This window comes from Metarhizium robertsii (assembly GCF_000187425.2).
Source record: "Metarhizium robertsii ARSEF 23 chromosome Unknown MAA_Scf_27, whole genome shotgun sequence".
Taxonomy (NCBI): Eukaryota; Fungi; Ascomycota; class Sordariomycetes; order Hypocreales; family Clavicipitaceae; genus Metarhizium; species Metarhizium robertsii.
In genome coordinates, this window is record NW_011942168.1 from 38,479 (window position 1) to 57,844 (window position 19,366).

Sequence of the window (19,366 nt, forward strand, 5' to 3'; positions counted from 1 at the left end):
TGCTGTTTCATGTTCAACAGCTACTACATCGTGACAGTTGTAAGCCCGGTGTACACAACTACTTCATTTTTAACCTCTTTCAAATACTACACATGCAAGGTCTTTAATTAAGGCCATTCAATTACCTATTATAAACAGTAAGGTCCTTTCCAGCCCCCCTGACAGGCTCTAGTGACGGGTATCAGTGGATTTCAGTCATCAGGAACTTGTCGTCAAATCCATCGGCAACTTCTACAATGCGATAGCTACGGAAGACAGCATGACCAGGCAGAGTCTCGGAGCCGAAACAACGTGCTCACTCCAGACCCAAGAACTAGCAGGTACGTAGTCGAAGTGAGTCGCCGACTCCATGCTCACCGGTGAGCGAGATGATGCCAGGGCACAGACACGGCGGAACCAATTGACTACAGAGCCATGCCTGTACTCCGTAACACCAGACGGCTATCGGGAAACAAATCCCGCAAAGCGGCACTTGGCCGAATACGCCCGATATCCATACAAGTGTCAACGGTGTGTCTCTGTGTCCCCAGCACGACATCATCTGAGGCTTCCGTGGACCCCCTCGGAGCGAGTTGACGAGGCGCAGCCACACACGGCCGACGGCTCATTCAGATGAGTCGATGGCACCTCGCTTAGAGGGTGAAATTGGCTGATGTCATGCCCATGGCGTCCATGACCAATGGATGACTCGGCACGGCACGTGTACGCGAGTGGCTTCACGGGCAAAGTCGAGCATGGGCTCCGCCACAGCCACCGCGGGCCGGTCCTCAGTCCTGACTCCTCACGTTGAAGTCGACCCTCGGGGGTTTTGCAGTCGACGGCATCGACCAGCTAGTTCGGGTGATAGTTCAGGTCATGGCGCCGAAAAGAGCAGGTCCAAGGCGTTTCCCCCGCTTTGTCGGCTTCGCATGTCAATGCGGAAGGAGCGAGCGCTGGGCTTTTATATTCCCGCCCGCGCTACATAACGTGCCGCGTGCAGCCGGCCAGTTGCTTCGGAATGTGGCCCTTTCGTCTGTTCTTGCACCCCGGAATATAACTGCCCACCATGTACACGTACGTGTATGCTGGCGTCGTGGCCCTGTCGCTGCTGGGAGGTGGGCTGGCGCAGGACGGCGCGGGCTGGTACGCGGCGCACCCCGGCATGGCCCGCGTGCAGCGGGTGAACCAGGACACGCACCAGATTGTCGACGAGTTCGGCCGCGCGCGCTTCTTCCACGGGACCAACGTCGTCATGAAGGAGCCGCCGTGGCACCGCCCGGCCGAGTGGGTGCCCGGCGTGTCGTCCTTTGGCGAGCGCGACGTCCGCAACATGCGCGACCTGGGCCTCAACGTCGTGCGCCTGGGCCACAGCTGGGCCGGCGCCGAGCCCGTGCGAGGCGAGTACAACGAGACCTTTCTCGACATCATGAGGGCCCAGACCAGCCTGGCCGAGGCCCACGGCATCTACGTCCTGGTCGACGTGCACCAGGACGTGCTGGCGCGGCAGCTGTGCGGCCACGGGGTGCCCGACGTATGTGACCCTAACCCTAACCCCAACCCTAGATGTATCATCATGCATGAACTGACGGCGCGCGGCAGTGGTTTGTCAAAAAGGACTGGGTGCCCGCCTGGGAGAGGTATCCCTTCCCGCTCAAGCTGTCGCCCTTCTCCGTCGACAAGGACGGCTTCCCGTCGCCGGCCTCGCTCTGCGGCAGCGTCGACTGGGCGCTGAGCTACACGTCGGTGGCCGTCAGCAACGCCTTTGGCCGGCTGTACAACAACTTTGACGGGCTGGGCGACGCCTTCGCCGCCTACTGGCGCAAGCTGGCGGCGGGCTACGCGGCCACGGCCAACGTCGTCGGCTACAACCTGCTCAACGAGCCGTGGGTGGGCGACAGCTGGGCCGACCCGTCGCTGCTGGTGCCGGGCGTCGCCGACCACAAGGCCCTCGAGGGGCTCTGGAACCGCGCCGCCACGCAGATCCGCGCCGTCGACAACGACACCCTCATCTGGTTCGAGGGCGCCACGCTCGACATCCTCTCGGGCTTCAACAACGTGCCGCTCGGCGACGGCGCCCGCTCCGTCCACTCGTACCACTACTACAAGCCGCCGCAGCTGGGGTCCATCGCCGACACCCTCGCCAACCGCCGCAGGGACAACGAGCGCCTCCGCACCGCCGGCGTCCTGACCGAGCTGACCTTTTGGATGGGCGACGACCAGCAGATGCGCGACCTGGCCGACGCCATGGAGGCCACTGACGCCGCCATGGTCTCGTGGATCGGCTGGGCCTACGAGAACCTGTACAACGGCACCACGGGCCGGCCCTACCCCGAGCTGGCTGGGCACTATGCCCGCGCTTATCCCGCTGCCGTCGCCGGCGTGCCCCGGAGCTTCGGCTTCGATGAGAAGTCTGCCACCTTTACGCTGCGCTTCACGGCTGACCCGGCCATCGACGCGCCCACCGAGGTCATCCTGCCCCCGGCCACTTTCCCCGGCGGATATAGCGTCCGGATCTCTCCTGAGGGCAGCTTGCTGCAGCACAAGCCTGACGAGCGCACCCTGGCCCTGTTCACGTCCCCGGGCGTCAAGAATGCCACTGACGTGTCTGTCACAATCACCCGTGCATAGAGCCCGTGTATATTTTATCGATAGAAGAAGACAGCTAATACAAGAAGCGTGGCCCCTATTTGCTGTGTGACGGGGCTATGGGACTGACCCCAATACCATGTAATCGTTGAACGAATGGTGCTATCCAAGGTTGGCCAATCATGCCCTGTGGCTTCTTATACACCTGCATCTGATGGTCGAGCACAATAGAATGTTGCCAGTTGTGCCATGAGCCTATTCCCCATGAAAATGACGAGAAAAGAACCTACCTGTACTATATCGCTGGCCATCTAATTCGTATACGGCTCCGGGCTTCTTTAGCCCACCCGACCACCAAACTCCGCCCACACAGAATCATGCCATACCAGTCACCCCCCCCATAGTCGCTCGCCTACAGTCTGGGATTCACCGCAATCCTATTGCTTACAACCTCAAAGCCCTGCATAGAATCCAGCGCAGCCCTGATTTCGGCCCTGTAGCTCGCGACCCCGGCAGCGTAGCACATGGGCTCGTACACCTTGCCAGGGACGTTGCCTCCCATGTATGTCGATTTGGTCGTCGGAATCAGCGTCTTGTCGTTCAGCTCCACGACGTGCCTTGTCCATTCCCGGGCCGCTTCGCGTCTCGGGTTCACGTACTTGATGTCCTGTCGCTGTATCTTGTCGAGCATGTCGGCGATCCAGCGGCCCTGAACCTCGGCCGTCGTCGGGCCGTTGCTGAGAAGAGTCGGCCCGTGAGGCCCGTAGAGGTGGAACATGTTGGGGTAGCCGCTGACACTGATGCCCAGGTACGTGCTTATCCCGGAGGACCATTCCTGCTGTAGATTGGTGCCATTGATGCTCTGCAGGCCAAGTTGCGTCATTGCTGGGCAAAACTGTTAGTAACCGTTTATGTCACCGTGTTGGGAAATAATTAGCCCACCTCCGGATACAATATCCTATTACCGTAGTTAGCAAGAGACGCCTCCAGTATGTATCAGCGGACACTTACAAATCCTGTGGCAACGGCAATCACATCAAACTCGTGGTGCGTGCCATCGTCGAGGGTGATGCCGGTCTCGGTGAATTCCTTGATGGCGTTATTACTAATGTCAACGACATCGACGCTAGACCGGTTGAATTGCTCGTAGTAATCGTTTTCAAGGCAAGGACGCTTGATGCCAAAGTAATGGGGCATCGTCTCTGGCGCGAGCAGGTCCCTCTTGCGCGCGTCGTCAATGCGAGCCCGGACCTTTTTTGCCCAAAACTTGTACGATTCTTTATTGGCCTCGCCGTCAAACAAGTTGTCCTTGTAGATGCCAAGCCAAAATTTGAACCCCCCGTCTCGCCATGCCTTTTCATACACTGCCTCGCGACCCTCGGGAGTGTCGTCGAATGTATTCTTCTCGTACCAATCGAAGTAGAAGCCGGAGAAGCTGGTCTCCCGGAGAGTAAAGAGCTCGGGGTACAATGCTCGCTTTCGCTCTTGCTCTTCGGGTGTCATTTTCCTGCGGCGCATGGGCAGCGCCAGGTTCGGGGTGCGCTGGAAGACCTTGACCTCGCCCGCAACCGGCCCCCACGCCTGAACAACTTGAACGCCAGAGGCGCCGGTGCCAATGACGGCACATCGCTTGTTCTTCACGTCTACGTTTTCCTCGGGCCAGAAGGACGTGTGGTGGATGACGCCCTTGAACTTGTCCATGCCCGGCCAGTCGGGAATATAACGCCTCGCAGCCTGGTGTAGTGGTTTCCGTGAATCAATACCGTGCTCTGGAAACTGGCGCAGAAAGAAGAGAGACGAATCGAAATCAACTTGTACTTACGAATCCAGTGCCCAAAACCAAAAACTTGGCCTTTGCGGTTCGCCCATCTTCTGTTCGAACACTCCACTTTCCGGCTGCCGTGTCGAAACTGGCGCCAACAACCACCGTGTTGAACGAACAGTCCTTCTTTACGCCGATAGTTTTGTCGACGTGATCGAAATACGCCCGTAGATCCCGGTAGTCGGGGTAGTTGGATGGCCAGTTCCACGTTTTCCAAACCTCGGGCCAAGAAAATTCATACTCTGGGACCTCGGAATCTACGCCCGCTCCGGGATACGAATTCCATCTCCACGTTCCTCCAAGGTCGCTCCCCGCCTCAAAAATGACAGATTTGTATCCGCGATCCCGGAGAGTCTTGAGCATAAAGATGCCAGCTACAGTGCGTGAGCGTGTGAGCGTGAGAGCACCCGACCTCTCGGAGAGAGGGATTGAAGAGACCTACCAAAACCGGCACCAATAATTATGGCGTCAATCTCCAGATTGTCAGCATACGGACCATCTTGCTGGTGGCGAGGCAGAGAGTAATCCGTCAGCTCAGTATTGAACTTTTTGGGACGTGTAGGAATTGACTCCCCCATTGTGGACACTTCGAGGTAAGAAATAGGATTGAGCGGGTAGCTGTGTTCCTTTGAACCGCTTTGTATGATTCATTTCTCCATTGCACCTCTGATGGGTGGTCGGTCAGGGTTTATAATTCCGCACTCCCGGCAGCTTGCCATCCATGCAGCCGTCCCTGGGTAACCGAATTTCCGTCTCCTCTCCCATCCCTGAAGACTATTTGGAAGACCGGTGTGCACCAAGCGACTAATGGGTATATTATTCGCGGGCAAAGGAGGGGGTTCCGCATAATTTGGTTGCACTATATGTGTGACTGGCCGAATTCGTACATCAGCGAACAAGTCATAAATGATATTCACATGAAACTGGCGCCAGTACGGAGTCCATACAGGAATGCCATGCACGCAAAGACTGGAAATAGTATGCTCACCTGCACGTGCAAGCATGGCTGTCCGGAAGAGGCTCCAGAAATTCCCCCGAGTTTACATGTAGGGTCTTCTACATTTTGACGCCTGCAGGAGATTATTGCTAGTCCCATACGTTGAATACGGGGCCAACATTGTCGGGGACTGTCGTGACACCTGCCAGCTGCACTCAAGTACCACAAGTGGAGGAACATCCAGTCGTGCAGGTCGTTATCTCTCTCTATGCATCACAGAGGCACTCTCCTAGTGGTCGGATTGGGGCCAAGATAGTTTGTTCACGCATGAGTTCAATACTGCAGCACGCCACTCGCAGGGATTACATGTATGCAACGGCACAGCAGCATGCTCAACCCTGAATACCTGGTAATAGTGAGCAGGTTGAAATTTTGGCCCCGAGTCGAAGTCGAAGCGTCAAGTGATTGACGCTTGGAAGCTACCGTTCGAGAGGGAAAGATTTCTACGGGTTTGCGTATACTCTTCGCTGATGCATTTCGACCTGGAGGAGCCCTTCTAGAGCAGAGATTGAGACCCGTCCGATGGGGAAATGGGCATGAATGGGCTTTCTGGACAAGAGATGGTGGTCAATGAACGTTCCATTATCTTCGCAGGCTAGACGATGAGAGGAGGACAGAAGCCTCTTGCCACAGACAGGAAAAAAAATGTAGAGCCCAGACGATGGCACATGGAGTCCCGACAAGGCAATCGTGGTTGCTCCGAATATTCGCTCATCTTTGTAGAAACGAGCGTGCCACCGGTAATGCTAGGCGACGGTCGGCACCAAGACTGTTCCAGTATTTTCAGTCAAAGGATTGAAAACATTGAGAGCACAATGCACGACGACAGAGTGTGGCTTCGGGGATTCATCGGACCTCAGCGACAACTGGAGCAGGCCGGTTTCATGAATGCATCTGTCTGGTGATTGTCGTTCAGGCTGTGTGGTGTCAACTGCTGTAAGGAGCTAGCTGTGAACATTGAACGCCAGTCACAATGTTCATGCTTGATTCGCTGTGTTGCTTTGGTGTGTGTGGCTTGTGCTTGTGCTTCTCTGACCCGCTTTTGCATTTTCCTGCCCTGTGACCCTCCCTGCCTACGTGGCTGCCTAGAATCACGTGACCTCGCACAATGCTCGCGCAACGAGAACGCCACCTGGACACGCTAAAAACGCGGTGCGCCCTTGTGTGTTGCATGTGGCCGCCGTCATAAAAAGCAGGTGCGCTCCATGCTACTTCCCTTTCAGCCGAATGCCTACCTCTCTTTGCGACCTTGACTTTGAATCCCGACAACTACCTACTCAGTGGGCATCTTATGGCCTGGTCTTATTTCCTCCCCCTCGCGTGCATCTTTTGCACTCCCTTGGTTGCGCGATCAAATTCAGACTCCAGTCTTGGCTAGCGTAAAGTCAGTGACTCGCTTTAGCGGGTAAACAGGGATCTTGACTCTTGAGCGTGTCATCGTGGTGTGCCACCACCATAATCCAAGCACCAAAGCCATCATCACATTACGCCACCAAAGCAAAATAGAGCTTCGACGGTCGCACAAGAGACACTGCACGCCCTCGCCAAACTTCAATGCTTGCGCTAGAGTCAGTATTATTCCGATCCAGCCGCGCTGTCAGCACAGCTCTTTCTCCCTCACAAGCATGAAGTGTCCCTAGTCTCTAACCTACCATCCGTCGCGCAGCACGAGATACACATTTCACTCGAGCGCCGTCTTCGACAGAATCCGCGCCATTGTCAGATCGCCGACCGCTTGCCATAGACTTGTATCTGCGACAACACTATTCGAATCTCCATTGCAGATATCAGGCACAACGCCGCCCACAACTCAGCTCCCTCGTTGACCATGTCACAGACATCGTCGGCCTCTTCGAGGCACCGTCGGTGCAAAAAGTGGCAAACCTTTCGACCCGCTAGAAACTCCCTTTGTGATCTGCTGCGCCGGCACGCCCGCATCCCTCTATTCCGCCCTCCCGTGCACTGGACTGACATGCACTCGCAAGTCCTCGGTGCGCACTTTCAGGAATTACCGCCCTGCGACACACCATTGCCTCAGAATATCCCCGGTACTCCTCCGTCAAAGGGCCATTTGCTCCCTTCCAAGGCCATTACGACACTGAGCCATGCTTTGACCGAGATTTTGCATCCCGATGACGCGTGCGCGGATTTGTATTCAAATGCAACCAGAAAGGGTTCAAGTGCTGTCAAGACTGTATTGTCAACATTATGGCCGGCTATATTCGGCCAGCCTATTCTTTTCCCACAACTGCACATATTCTTTGGCGGCCGTCCTTGTCCAATTCCTGTGCACATGCAACTAATGTGGCATTATCCGGATGACAATGTCCAGTCATCACAAAGCTCCTTTAGGTCAATATCGACCCGGCCTGCCGAATCTAATGGTCTCTTTTCGGGCTCAGCACCCGCGGCTCATAACCCAACCGGTCTTCCCATGATTTGTTATATTGGACAGGATCAACTAGCTACGATACGTCGGAGCGTTTTCCGCATTCGACCGGGGTCAGAACTATGCCGAAATGAACCCGTCTCCCGGCTGTTCTTCCTCCGATCCAAGGCAGTCATGCCCGCTAATTTGCACCACGATGCCTATTTGGTGGCCATCTTCCTAGCTATGGCACAGCGACATTTTTATGATGTACCTGTGCCCTCGTCTTGGAGAGACTCCCGGTGGTCTCCTTGGGCTGAAAAGCCGCCCCGTCCAGCATTTGAGGACCTCAAGCTCAGGATCCTCACTCACGACAGCGATATGGAACATTTTATCATTTATACCGGGCACATCACATCGAAGTTCCTTGACAGGTTTCATGACCCCTCGACAACTCCCACGTCTGATGAGATTAAGGATGAGGGTGAGAATGACCCATTAGGCATCAGAATTGAGTACACCAAAGTTCCTATCTGGCCAATCCTTGGTTTGAAGGAGCGACTTGGCAAAGGTCTTGGCGAGGAGGTGGTGGGCCAGTTTAATCCGTCCGAAATGGAGACCTGGGACACTGATTCCGAAGACGACGCACCCAGAAATACCAAGCGCAAGCGCGAGGCTCTTGGTGACATGTTCCGGTTTGAGGAGGAAACTGACGACGAACAGGAGTCGTCGTTGAAGCCAAAGAGGCAAAGATTGCAAGAGGGGCCGCCCATAGGGGTGGGAGCCTAGGCTCTGCTGCTTCAATTCTGGTGGAATCGATACGCATATTTATTGACTCAAACGAGGCGCTATGGGATTCTTATGGACCATTTGTATCCGGGTCTACGGGGGCACGATTTTTAGTATGAAATGGCAAAGCGCAGGCGTTCAAGCATACATCATGGCGGCAGGGACAACTATTTCACGGAAAGAGGATTCGATACAAGCGCAGGGTATCTGTTAGTCGGGTATTACAGTTTTATGAACTATTTGTACTCGAACAACAGTGTTTTACAAATGCATGATACTTGTCATTGATAACTGTTTGTATTGTGTCTGGTAGAATCGCACACCAGTCCAGATACATAACATCAATACAAGCCCAATAGATAAATCATCCCAAACGCACAGTGGTGTCAAAAGAATTGCCCCAGTCTTGCATCACTATTCCGCCCTCATCGTATCCCATCAACATAATGACGCGGTCGGCCCGTCTATGAGTGCGTGAGTGGCTTGGTATCGTTTTTTTTCCCTTCGTTGACAAAGGGCTTCGCCCAGGTCAAGTCGCGACCGGGACAAGCTCCGCAAGCGAGGTCAACCTAAAGCAGTTGGTTATTAGTCGCCTGGAGGGAAGTCAGGAGCGGGGAGATGATGGCGAGAACCATCCACCGCGACTCGCAGGTCCCGTGTAGCGCCACGGTGTACACGTACTATTGAGGGATTATTGCAGTCTGGCTTTTTGACGAAAACGGGGCACGTATAGCGCGGGTTCAGCGCCAACGGCCACGCAAAGACGGGCGTGAATGGGATGACGAAGAGCAGGTTTGCGAAGTGCATGTTTGCGACGAATCTCGTGTTTGTTGTGAGGAGTTTTTGTGAGCGGCGGAGAAACGGTGCCAAGGTTGAGGGTTGGAGAGACGTGGTGTGGGAAGATGGGCTGCTGGGCCTTTTTATATGTAGTTGCTGGCTGTTCGGGAGGGAAGAGGTTGCCTTTTTACGCTTGCGCTTCGAGGCTTGTGGCTTGGGGAAGTATATGGACGGCTTGTAGCCGGCGCGTGTATAGCGTGTGTTGCGATTGTGTGGAAGTGAATGTCGTGGAGGCTGGCTTTGCGGGTTTTGAGGTTTTGACGCTTATTTTTTGGTGGTTTGGGCCGGCTCGGCCCTTTCGCATACGGCCGCAGAATAAATTGTACGAATTATTCAATATATCTTGTCAAAGATGACGCAACGGCATCATTTACGTACGTGGTATGCTCGCAATTATCTAGTGCTACGGACCGTCGCATTTGGTTTTGCAAGGCGTGCCGAGACAGAGCCGGGTTGGCGAGTTTGGCTAGTTAGCCATCTTCAGTATTAAAATATATCATGTACGCCAAAGTACACATCGACGCTTGATGGAGTGTTTTCTGGCTGCAGGCCTAATTGCTAGAGTCGCGTGGCGCGTACACCATCCAAACTCTGTCACGGATTTGGGTGCTGTTGGTGTGTCTCGAAATGGCTCAAACTGAGCCATTCATATAGTTGCTGAATCATCCCGGATAAAAAGGCCGGAACTATGATGATTGTGCAGCTAATATTCCGCGAGTGATTAAAAGGAAGCGGTTTGCAGCCCGCGTGAGTGCATTACGGTGGAAACTGCCGTGCTGCCGCGTGGACTGATACAAGAGGAAGTTCAATACAGACGGGCGATGAAATCGGGTTAATGTGGTAATACACTTCAATACGTCATGTATCTAGTGACACGTCATCAACAATTCTTAATTTTATCCTCGCCTGTTGGATTGGCTACATGGCTGCTCGGCGCTCATCATGGCGCTGAAAAATGTACACACGTCTACGCTCCATCTTCGAGCTAATCGATTTTCAGTCGACTCAAAGCCACTTGAGTACCAGAGTCAGGGAGTTCAATGTCATTCAGTTTCGAAGAGAAGCCATCGCCGTGATTTCTCCTCTCTTCGCTTGGCCTTGAAAGACCCTGGCGGAACCCAGACGTGCTTGTTAAACTTCTACTTAACTCTCTCTCAATTTCAGCTGCTCAGGTAAGTTAGTCTTTGACTTGTTCCAGAATGTTGTGCCTAGACTTGATTCGCAAATCTGACTTACTGTGAAGATACACAGCCGCTGACTTCCCAGAATGCAGCGCGTGCAAAATGTTCGTGCGTATGTCGGAATTTGCGTCGCCTACAGCGTACACCCCTGACACACTGGTGCGCATATCTTCATCAACTACTAGCTTGTCATCCTTGGTCTTCAAGCCTAGCTTTTCACCTATACTCGATCGCTGTTCGTATGTAAATGCGGTAAGCAGAACGCCGCGTTCGACTGGAGAGCCAGTGTCAAATTCGATGTTGAATAGGTCGTACTCGGGCGAAGTTGGCAAGGACGGGTCCCTATTTGGGTCTTCACCATCTCGCAATCTGGTGATCCGTGTAACCGTCCGATTGTCCACTTTGACACGCCGCTTCTCGAGGTACGCAGACGAGTTTTCCGCGAACGCTGCGTCGGCGCGGACCCGATTTTCATACGTATCGGTGCCATTTGCGAAGATGATGATGTCGCTATTCAGATTGGATACCTCGGCCACGGCCTCTACCGTCTTGTCAAAAGGGCCCAAAATCCCCATTGGCTGGTCCGCGTGTTCATGGCCGTCACACCACGGACACCAGTAGATCCCTTTGCCGAAATTCTCTCGTAGTCCCGGGGTAGGCGGGAGAAGATCGCGCACTCCAGTGGCAATGATAATCTTCCGAGCTGTGTAAGTCGATGTTGAGCCCTCGGCAGTCTCTGCGGTGACAATAAAGTAGGTGTTGTTCGCCTTGGGTCGGATGCTCGTTACCGTCCCGTTCACTGCGTCAACTGTTTTGTAATGAAGAATCTGCTGGCGAGCTGACCATCGAAAATATGCCGCAGTAACACCTGCCGTAGCCATTCCATATTAGAGTCAAATTGGACGAGAAGCCTGGCCGGTGTGTAGAAGAATACGTCGTACCATCAAACCCGGCGACATCGTGTATCCGCCGTGTAGGGCTGTTGCGATACTCGCCCGAGTCTATCAACAAAGCTGTTCGTCGTACGCGGCCGAGAGCGCTAAGTGCGGCCAGTCCAGCTGGTCCACCACCTACAATCAGGGCATCAAAATCAATTGCCGATGCATCCATGTCTCGCTCTGCACCAGGCGGCATCGGGACACCAGTCACCGACCGGAAGAGGTGGAGGGTGAAAAGAATTGTCGTCTTTGGCAACATTTTTCTTTCGTCCGTCGTGGCATTTCTGGCAATCTAGGGCAATGAATTACAGGTTAATCCGGGGCGCTGAGGCTACCGGTCTTTTAATGTACTTCAATGTAGCTCAATGATGTTATCCACACCAAGTTGACGCCTTCATCTGTGTGGTGGTTGTGATGTCACGGTGCAGACGGAAGCCACCAGTGATAACGCTCCCGAGCTCCTTCCCCTTTTAGAAGGAGCATTGGACATGGAACTATTATGCATGAATATGAACCAATAAGAGGCACTTGGTGCCTCATTATGCACCAGGCATGCGGTCACTGCTTCTGTTGCACAGCATTAGGCAAAACAACGCACTTAAAATGAAAACACGTGGCGTCGTCGCGGGCATTTATTTCTTTTTATTTCTTTTTTTCTTTTGCTCGATACGAGCTTTGGTCTTTATCCCTCACTCGCGTCCCAGCAGAATTTTACGTCTTCTGACTTCTATACAACATGTAGTCTCGACTCCCGTGTTTCCACGCACGGCTGCTCGACAGTTTCGCCTTCAATTTCCTTTGCCTGGTGGTTGCCGCCGATACCGATTTATCCAAGTTGCTCAACACGTCCTCGAAACAGGTCAAATGGGCAAAGAGGCTGGTCACCGAGCATCTGAAAAGTGCTGCAAAGCGAATTGACAAGCCCCCCATGCAAGAAATGTTTTAGCAGGACCCTATTCGTTACCCTCGCCGACGCTCGTGACGTGGTGGTGCACCTTCGCACCGAACCGCTTGATATTGACGCTTTTAGAATCGCCAGGGCGTCGCTAGGCTCATGTATCCCGGAAAGTGAAGCTCTTGGCAACGAATAATTGGAGAGCGCGCAGGCCTAGGCTTACTCCCTCACCCTCATGCCCGGCAAGGTATGGCCTGAAACAGAAGAAAATCGTCTTCTGCCACTGTGCAAAACACCGTATTTATTCCAACAATCCGACCAGTTCTCAAATATTTAGAAGAAGTACCTTCGAGAGCGACAAACTCCGGTAAATCCTCGTACTGTGTTTCAAAATTCATTTAAAATGCGTATTCAATAGGATATCCTAGTGCCAGCCAATAAAATCAGGTTCTCAGAACGTGAGTATAGGTTCCATTCTCTGGTGTTGTATTCCCATTGACAATTACAACATTTGTGCAGACAATACCACCAAAAAATAACACATCACCAACCACTCAAAATGAACCGCAAAAAAAATACAATATTATCCCACTACGCAAATGCTCTCCATGCGAGAGCAAACGGCTGAGGATCCTTGGTGGTGCGGCAGGCTCTCACGGTGACGGTATACGATCCGGGCTTCACATTTTTCCAAACGACTTGTTCCACATTATTCACTCGGTCAAACCCAGAGCCGTCACCCTGGTTTCCATGCTTCTCAACACCAGCTCCAGCGACAATCAAGTCGAGGTCGTTCTGCAGCCTCTCGCCGGGGAAGTCGGTCCATACGAGCGTCACCTTCAAGGTCAGTGCTGCGGGGCTGTCTTCTGGAATGTCAACGGTGACGGCGTGTTCGCCCCTGTGTTGGTCGTCCATGCCGAGGGACTGATCCCCCGTCACGTCCTGGTATCCGTAGACGGTGCTCTCCTGGTTGGCGACAATGTTGCGAAGAGAGTTGGCCAAGTTGACGCGGCCGAAGCCAGAGTTGGGGTTGGGCGCATCCACGGACGGTCCAAACTCCCCGTTTGGAAGAGCCTGTTTGTACTGTCCCTTCATAGGCACCGCGCCGTTGATCAGCAATGCCTTGATAAGCGCCGCGCTTGGCCGGGGCACATGGTTATCAACAAGAGCCCCACGAATCACGGCACAGCAGCCGGCAACAAGGGGCGTGGCCATGCTCGTGCCGCCCAGATACATCCACCTGGCATCGTTGCTGTGTCCCCAGGATTCGCCGTGGTGCCCGGGCTCGATTTGGCTGGAGCGGGCCGACAGGATGGTGGTGCCGGGAGCGACGACATCGGGCTTGATCCGGCCATCGGGCCGAGTGGGGCCGCGACTGCTAAATGCGGCCATGCCCTCGGGATTGTCGGCCACGTTGTCGACCGAGATGGGCCCGAAGGGGAACTTGCTGCGCCAGGCGCCGTAGACGAGCGGCTTATTTCCCGCCACGGGGCTCTTGACGTTGGGCCGACAGTTCTCGGATGCGCCGACGGTGATGACGTTCTTGGAAACGGCCTGGGGGGACAGCGAATGCGGGTCGACGTGGCCGGGGTGGCGGTCGATGTCGACTCCCGAGTTGCCCGCGGCGAAGAGCACCGTCATGTCTTTGTTTCCCCAGAGGTAGCTGTCGATCCTGGCCGATTCTCGCTCGACATAGGGCTGAGGTGGTCCGCCCCAGGAGTTGGTATGGATCGTGGCCCCCTCCCGGAAGACACCGCCGAAGAGGTCGGGGTAGCTGTTGCCGATCCCGCCCAACCCAGCATTCCAAGACTTCGGGTCTGGGCCCCGGCTCTTGTCGAACTTGTCAAAGAGGGACTGCATGACGAGTTTGGCCTCGGACGCTGGGGCCTCAATCTCGCCCTCTTCGGCATGATCCCCTTTACCCAGCACAGAGCCGCAGACATGGGTGCCGTGGCCGTCCGGATCGTCCGAGTTCCCAGGCTCACCCCGGGCGGCAGGCCGGCCCCTAGCATGGAGGGAAATGACGCGGTCACCAAACGCTTCGTGGTATCCGGCCAGCGAACCCGTGTCAAACCCAGTGTCCGCTACGCACACGACCTGTCCTTTGCCTTTGTAGGTGGTGTTCGCCGTGCCAACGGGCGTGTGGGCTTCGAGAATGCCGCAAGCAACATTGTTGAAGATGCGGCGGGTGTGCACCTCGTTGATGGCCTTCACTTCGTCGATGCGGGCGAGCTGGGCTAGCTTGGACTTGGGCACCTTGACGCACGCCTTGCGGTCATGAAGCTCGACGTTGGCAACTGGAATGTCCGCCTGGGCAGCAATGTCATTGACCACACGGCTCATGTCATTGTCGCCAATGTTGTCGTGAAGGGCAACTTCCACCTCGGCTTCGTCATCGTCGTTGCCCGTCTTGAGGTCTGGCTCAACCACGTAATCCGGGTGATAGACCTCAGCGTCTGTAACGAAGTCCCTGAGGTTGCTGATGAGGGGCTCTAACGTAGTAGGCTTGTAGCCGCAGAGGTAGACGTCCTCACCCTTGTACTCTAGAATTTCGACGTCCTTGTCCCGAAGTTCTTGTTTCTGCTGAGCGCTTAAGGGGCCCTTGGTCTGGATTAGGATATAGTTGGAAATAGCTACACTGGGTGGTGGTACTGCGAACGTGCTCAGAGATGCGGTACTGGCAGCTCCTTCATCAGGGCGTGAGTTGCCGTTAATCTGGATGTGATGCATGTTGACAGTGAGGATTGTCCTACTAGGTCAACACACGTATGGGATACAGAGAAAGAGCCGTAAAAGGAGATTGATTACAGCCAGTAACCAGTAGGTATTTTTATAAGGAAGAGCAGTGTAGAAGGCCTTTCCACAACTGGGAGTCTTTAGCTACCGAACAAAACATCTAGCCTTTATTTGTATTCTGAACCGCCCCCTAGCTTAACAGCATGCTTATATAGCTCCCTATCGGAATTTCTGATTTGCACCTCATTTTCACGAGGCTTGACGCCCCATGTATGAGGACCAATCTAGGCTCTGCTGGCGGGATTTCAGCTTGGCTGTGCCAAGGCAGAGGTCGCATCTGCATTCTCTATTTAGCCCTACGCCGGTGAAGATGAGTTGTAACAGCCCAAGCCTTGTTCGACTTTCACAGTTAGCCCGTGAGTAATACTTCTGGCGGTGGGAGTGTTTCGGTAGTTGTTTCCAATAGTCCACTCGAGGCGTCGGGAGGCGTCCTCGCAAGACAAGCATATATACAGAGCTGAACTGCAACCGCCACCAGTCCTCCAGTACCAATACGGCAGTTCACCCCGACGTTTACCGAAAACAGTGTATTTCGTCTTGGGGCTGAAGTGAGGAACTGTCCGATTCAGCTCGGGAAGATGTGGTCATTCGGGGCAGTGTTTCTTTCCATCTCCAGGCCGAGAACGAGTAGAGCGCGGGTAGGGCCAAGGTCGCTCAGCCACGATTAGCTAGTTATTTTCATGTCGTAGTGATCTCAGACGCCTCAAATTGGATCCGACATGACACGGGCATCACTATCCGGCATGCACACCCTATGGCGGCAGTATCAGGACAACTGGTTGCGTGGTGAACCGCTGCCAACGGCTGGAACTAGCTTCCGAAATAAGGTTTTGCTGCACATTTAAACTAACTTTGAGGCTCAATGACAAGTCCGATGGATCATGTGGAGCGGCAAACAACCACAGATTGAGACTCGGCTGAATTAAGCTTCTGGGAGTGGTTGGTGACGCATAAAGTTGTGGCTTTTGAAGTGATTGCATTGACAGGCCGTGATTGCTGGCTCCAATCCGTGTGAAACTGATACGTTCCCGAGCCGCCGTGGGGCAGAAGCCACGCGTGAGCGGGATTCAATGATTGCAATGATGAGCCGCGAGATCGCACTTTCACCTTCAGAGTTGTGTTCTTGGCCTCTGTGGCATACAGGTTATCAGGTTATGGGGTGTTAGTCTGGTGACCACCTAGCGGGACAAAGAGAGAAGTTACTCAGCTTGACCGCTTAGATTATCCTCATCAGTGATTCTGAGTGACGTCAATGCATCTCAGTAGCTGTTGGTATGGCGGCAGCCTCTCGGAATCTCTTCACTCCTAGCAAGGTTGTCCACAAACCCGGGCGGCAGGTAAGCTAAAAGCCCCACGTATCATGCACAGAGCTGAGCTGTCAAACAAGCCTCTGACCAAAGCCACTCTCCCGTGACAGGAAAGGCCTGGACTTGCAGAAGGGTGTGTAGCCAGGGCTGAACAAGCTGTGGCGGCGCCATGTTGCAATGAACCATTCACCATTATCGAGCTGGCCCGACTTCATAGCTGTTTTTGAATGGCGGTTCTCATGTTCAATCGCTGTCGTAAGCAGCACTGGAATTTAACAAGAGCCTCCGGGGTTGTGTTACACGGCCAAGACAAAAACAAAGGCATTGATCGGCCACAAAGGGTACACAACAACAAAGAAAGGTGTCACGACAGCCCGGAGTGTTTCACGGTTGGCCCACAATAAAGGGCGTTGGGCCAACAAAGGTTACACAACAACAAAGGCAAACGTCACGAGGCCTGAAGTCGGTCCTAAGCGAGGGCCGCCGAGGGCCTCTAGGCTTCACAGGGTTCTTCTGTACTCATAGAGACCTCTGACCCTCTGTTACACGGAAAAGGCCCAACGGTTGTGAAGCCAACAAAGGGGCTTCACCGACAAAGGGCCCGTTGGATACACGGATTGAACACATGACCGGGCAAGAGCCCCAGGCACAGATGTTCGCTTCATGTACATAAGTGGTCACTTGTCCCTCTCTTCCTCTTGGAAAACCAAGGATATCTGACACCTCAAATATGATTTTTCAATGCTTACTTAAAATACATGGCATGAGCCGAGCCAGAAGAGCGATTAGGGATGTTGGGCCCAGGGCCGCTGTTGCGGCATTTTGTTTTGCTTCATGACTCCACGTTTCAACCCAATACCCTTTATGATATGCACAAAGTGATCGGAGCGCAGCATTGCCTTCTGTATCAAGTTTCACAGGACAATGCATATGACCTGTTTCGTACATGGCTGGATGCTGGAACACACTACATCAAATTACATCTTGGTATGTGCTCAAACTCTGTTCACAGCACAGCATACCTGGTTATGACAGAATCTTTATAGTTTGATGATTACTCAAATACTGAACATCAAATGAACTCCTCGTCCGCCATGGTCGTCTTTGTGGTTCTAGAATCACAAGCTTGGACGTTATTCATGACAAGACACCCCTGGTTCCTCCACCCCTGAACAACAGAAGAACAACAAAATTAGTTTAGCTTTTCTGGTGTTCAATTCAGGGTGAAATTAATATTTAATCCGTGGCTTCCCCTCGCTCAATTACGACTAAGGAACCACCATCCTCTGCAGTCCCAATTTTCTCAAGCCTTCTACTCCTTTTCCATCAGTCAACATCAGAACAGGGCCCGTCAACATGACTCCAGAGCAGATCATCGCAGCCTCCAACGCAAAGACTGCTCGGCTGGAGCACAAGGTCGCTATGCTTGAGGGTACCTTGGGGAATGTAGCCAGCGCACTCAACGACGTCAGCTCTCTCTTTGAAGCCCAAACGAAAGCACGATACCAGGCTATGCAGGAAGCTGAAATTCTCCACGCCCAAGTCAGGTTTTTGGAGAACTACGTCACCTTCATTACTGAAGAAAATGCAGCGGCCACTGAAGCGGCAACAGCTCATTTCGAAAAGTTGTTAGCCGCCGCAAATTGGTCTACTTCTCAATGGAGCCAACAGGCGGATTATTACAGCTCGGCCACAAGGGATCTCCAAGAAAAACTTGCGTCTAAAACCAAAGAGGATAGTGCAAGTGAGAGGGAGTTTCAGGAGATGCTTGACGAGTACACGGCAATGAAAGCAACGTTGTTGCAGAGGGAGATCGAAAAGGCAAACGCCGAGCGCGATTTGAAGGAAACCGAACGCCTACTACGCGAAGCCAAGGAAGCGACCCAAGTCCTGATCAAGAATGAACAAGAAGTGAACTCGAACCTGATCAGCCAGAACAAAATTCTTGCTGCTCAAAAACGGAAACAGTCGAAGGAGGCCATCGACGCTCGAGCACAAGCCAAAAAGGAAAGGGAAATGTGTGATCTGCAGCTGAAAGAAACGAAGAAAATGATCGCAAAGAGCAAGGATCTTGAGAGGAAGTTGAAGAAAAAGATCGACACGCAAGAGGACTTTCGACGTAAATGCGACACCATTTTCAACGAAGCCAAGGCGATTCAGCAATCGAGAGACTACTACAAATCCAAAGACGCAAAGCAATCGAGAACTATACAGAGGCTCAAAGATCAAGTATTAAACTTGGAATCAGCCGAAAGGACGAGTGCCTTCACCAAAGCCATCAAAGATCTAAACATTGAAGTGGACGATTTGAAATCGATGAAAGCAAAACTGCAAAAGGATCTCGACGCCGAGAAACGTGTCAAAGAGCTCAGTTTATCCAAGGCGAAGGAACAGGCCAAGACTATCAAGGAGACCAAGAAAATGCTAGCTCACGCAAAGGGTGCTGCCTTGGGGGACATGGATCTATTTGTTACACGGATGTCATGTTACTATAAAGGCACAGGCTGTACCTTAAATATAATAATAGTTATATAAGAGCTTAAAAACCTAATAAAAGCCTTAAGTATTTAAAATAACCTTTTAATTACCTTTTAATATAAATAAAAGTTATTTACCTTTTAAGGCTTTAAAAAAAACTAAGAACTTTTAATATTAAAATAAATTATTAATTAAATATTAAATATTTCCCTCCGGAAAAGGTAAAACTGCTAATACAGATTTATTTAGCAGCTTTGGCCTTATAAGCCTTTTTGGCCTTTTTAGCCTTTTTAGCCTTGGCTTTATTAGCTGTATTAGCTCTTTTTATAGCTAGTTTTATAGCTTTCTTAGTATTATACTTTGGTTTAGTGTTTTTAGAAGCCTTTTTTTTTA

General features: G+C 52.8%; 6 protein-coding genes across 6 annotated transcripts; 3 read left to right on the forward strand and 3 right to left on the reverse strand.

Annotated features, from left to right (window-relative positions):
* Positions 1-1,045: 1,045 nt before the first annotated feature.
* On the forward strand, positions 1,046-2,607 carry MAA_10290 (glycoside hydrolase family 5 protein; the record flags this gene model as incomplete). The annotated part of the gene is made up of 2 exons (XM_007828288.1): positions 1,046-1,510; positions 1,579-2,607. The coding sequence occupies 2 exons, from the start codon at positions 1,046-1,048 to the stop codon at positions 2,605-2,607; spliced, it is 1,494 nt and encodes a 497-aa protein (XP_007826479.1).
* Positions 2,608-2,977: 370 nt separating this feature from the next.
* Positions 2,978-4,965, reverse strand: MAA_10291 (cyclopentanone 1,2-monooxygenase; the record flags this gene model as incomplete). Its single annotated transcript, XM_007828289.2, has 5 exons — positions 2,978-3,450; positions 3,508-3,523; positions 3,577-4,299; positions 4,388-4,761; positions 4,830-4,965. The coding sequence occupies 5 exons, from the start codon at positions 4,963-4,965 to the stop codon at positions 2,978-2,980; spliced, it is 1,722 nt and encodes a 573-aa protein (XP_007826480.2).
* Positions 4,966-7,212: 2,247 nt separating this feature from the next.
* On the forward strand, positions 7,213-8,541 carry MAA_10292 (uncharacterized protein; the record flags this gene model as incomplete). The annotated part of the gene is made up of 1 exon (XM_007828290.1): positions 7,213-8,541. The coding sequence occupies one exon, from the start codon at positions 7,213-7,215 to the stop codon at positions 8,539-8,541; it is 1,329 nt and encodes a 442-aa protein (XP_007826481.1).
* Positions 8,542-10,363: 1,822 nt separating this feature from the next.
* MAA_10293 (pyridine nucleotide-disulfide oxidoreductase-like protein) lies at positions 10,364-11,756 on the reverse strand (the record flags this gene model as incomplete). Its single annotated transcript, XM_007828291.2, has 3 exons — positions 10,364-10,542; positions 10,615-11,427; positions 11,501-11,756. 3 exons carry the CDS (start codon positions 11,754-11,756, stop codon positions 10,364-10,366), a joined length of 1,248 nt encoding a protein of 415 aa, XP_007826482.2.
* A 1,227-nt stretch (positions 11,757-12,983) lies between these two features.
* On the reverse strand, positions 12,984-15,122 carry MAA_10294 (subtilisin-like protease; the record flags this gene model as incomplete). Its single annotated transcript, XM_007828292.1, has 1 exon — positions 12,984-15,122. One exon carries the CDS (start codon positions 15,120-15,122, stop codon positions 12,984-12,986), a length of 2,139 nt encoding a protein of 712 aa, XP_007826483.1.
* A 2,729-nt stretch (positions 15,123-17,851) lies between these two features.
* On the forward strand, positions 17,852-19,030 carry MAA_10295 (uncharacterized protein; the record flags this gene model as incomplete). The annotated part of the gene is made up of 1 exon (XM_007828293.1): positions 17,852-19,030. One exon carries the CDS (start codon positions 17,852-17,854, stop codon positions 19,028-19,030), a length of 1,179 nt encoding a protein of 392 aa, XP_007826484.1.
* Positions 19,031-19,366: the final 336 nt, after the last annotated feature.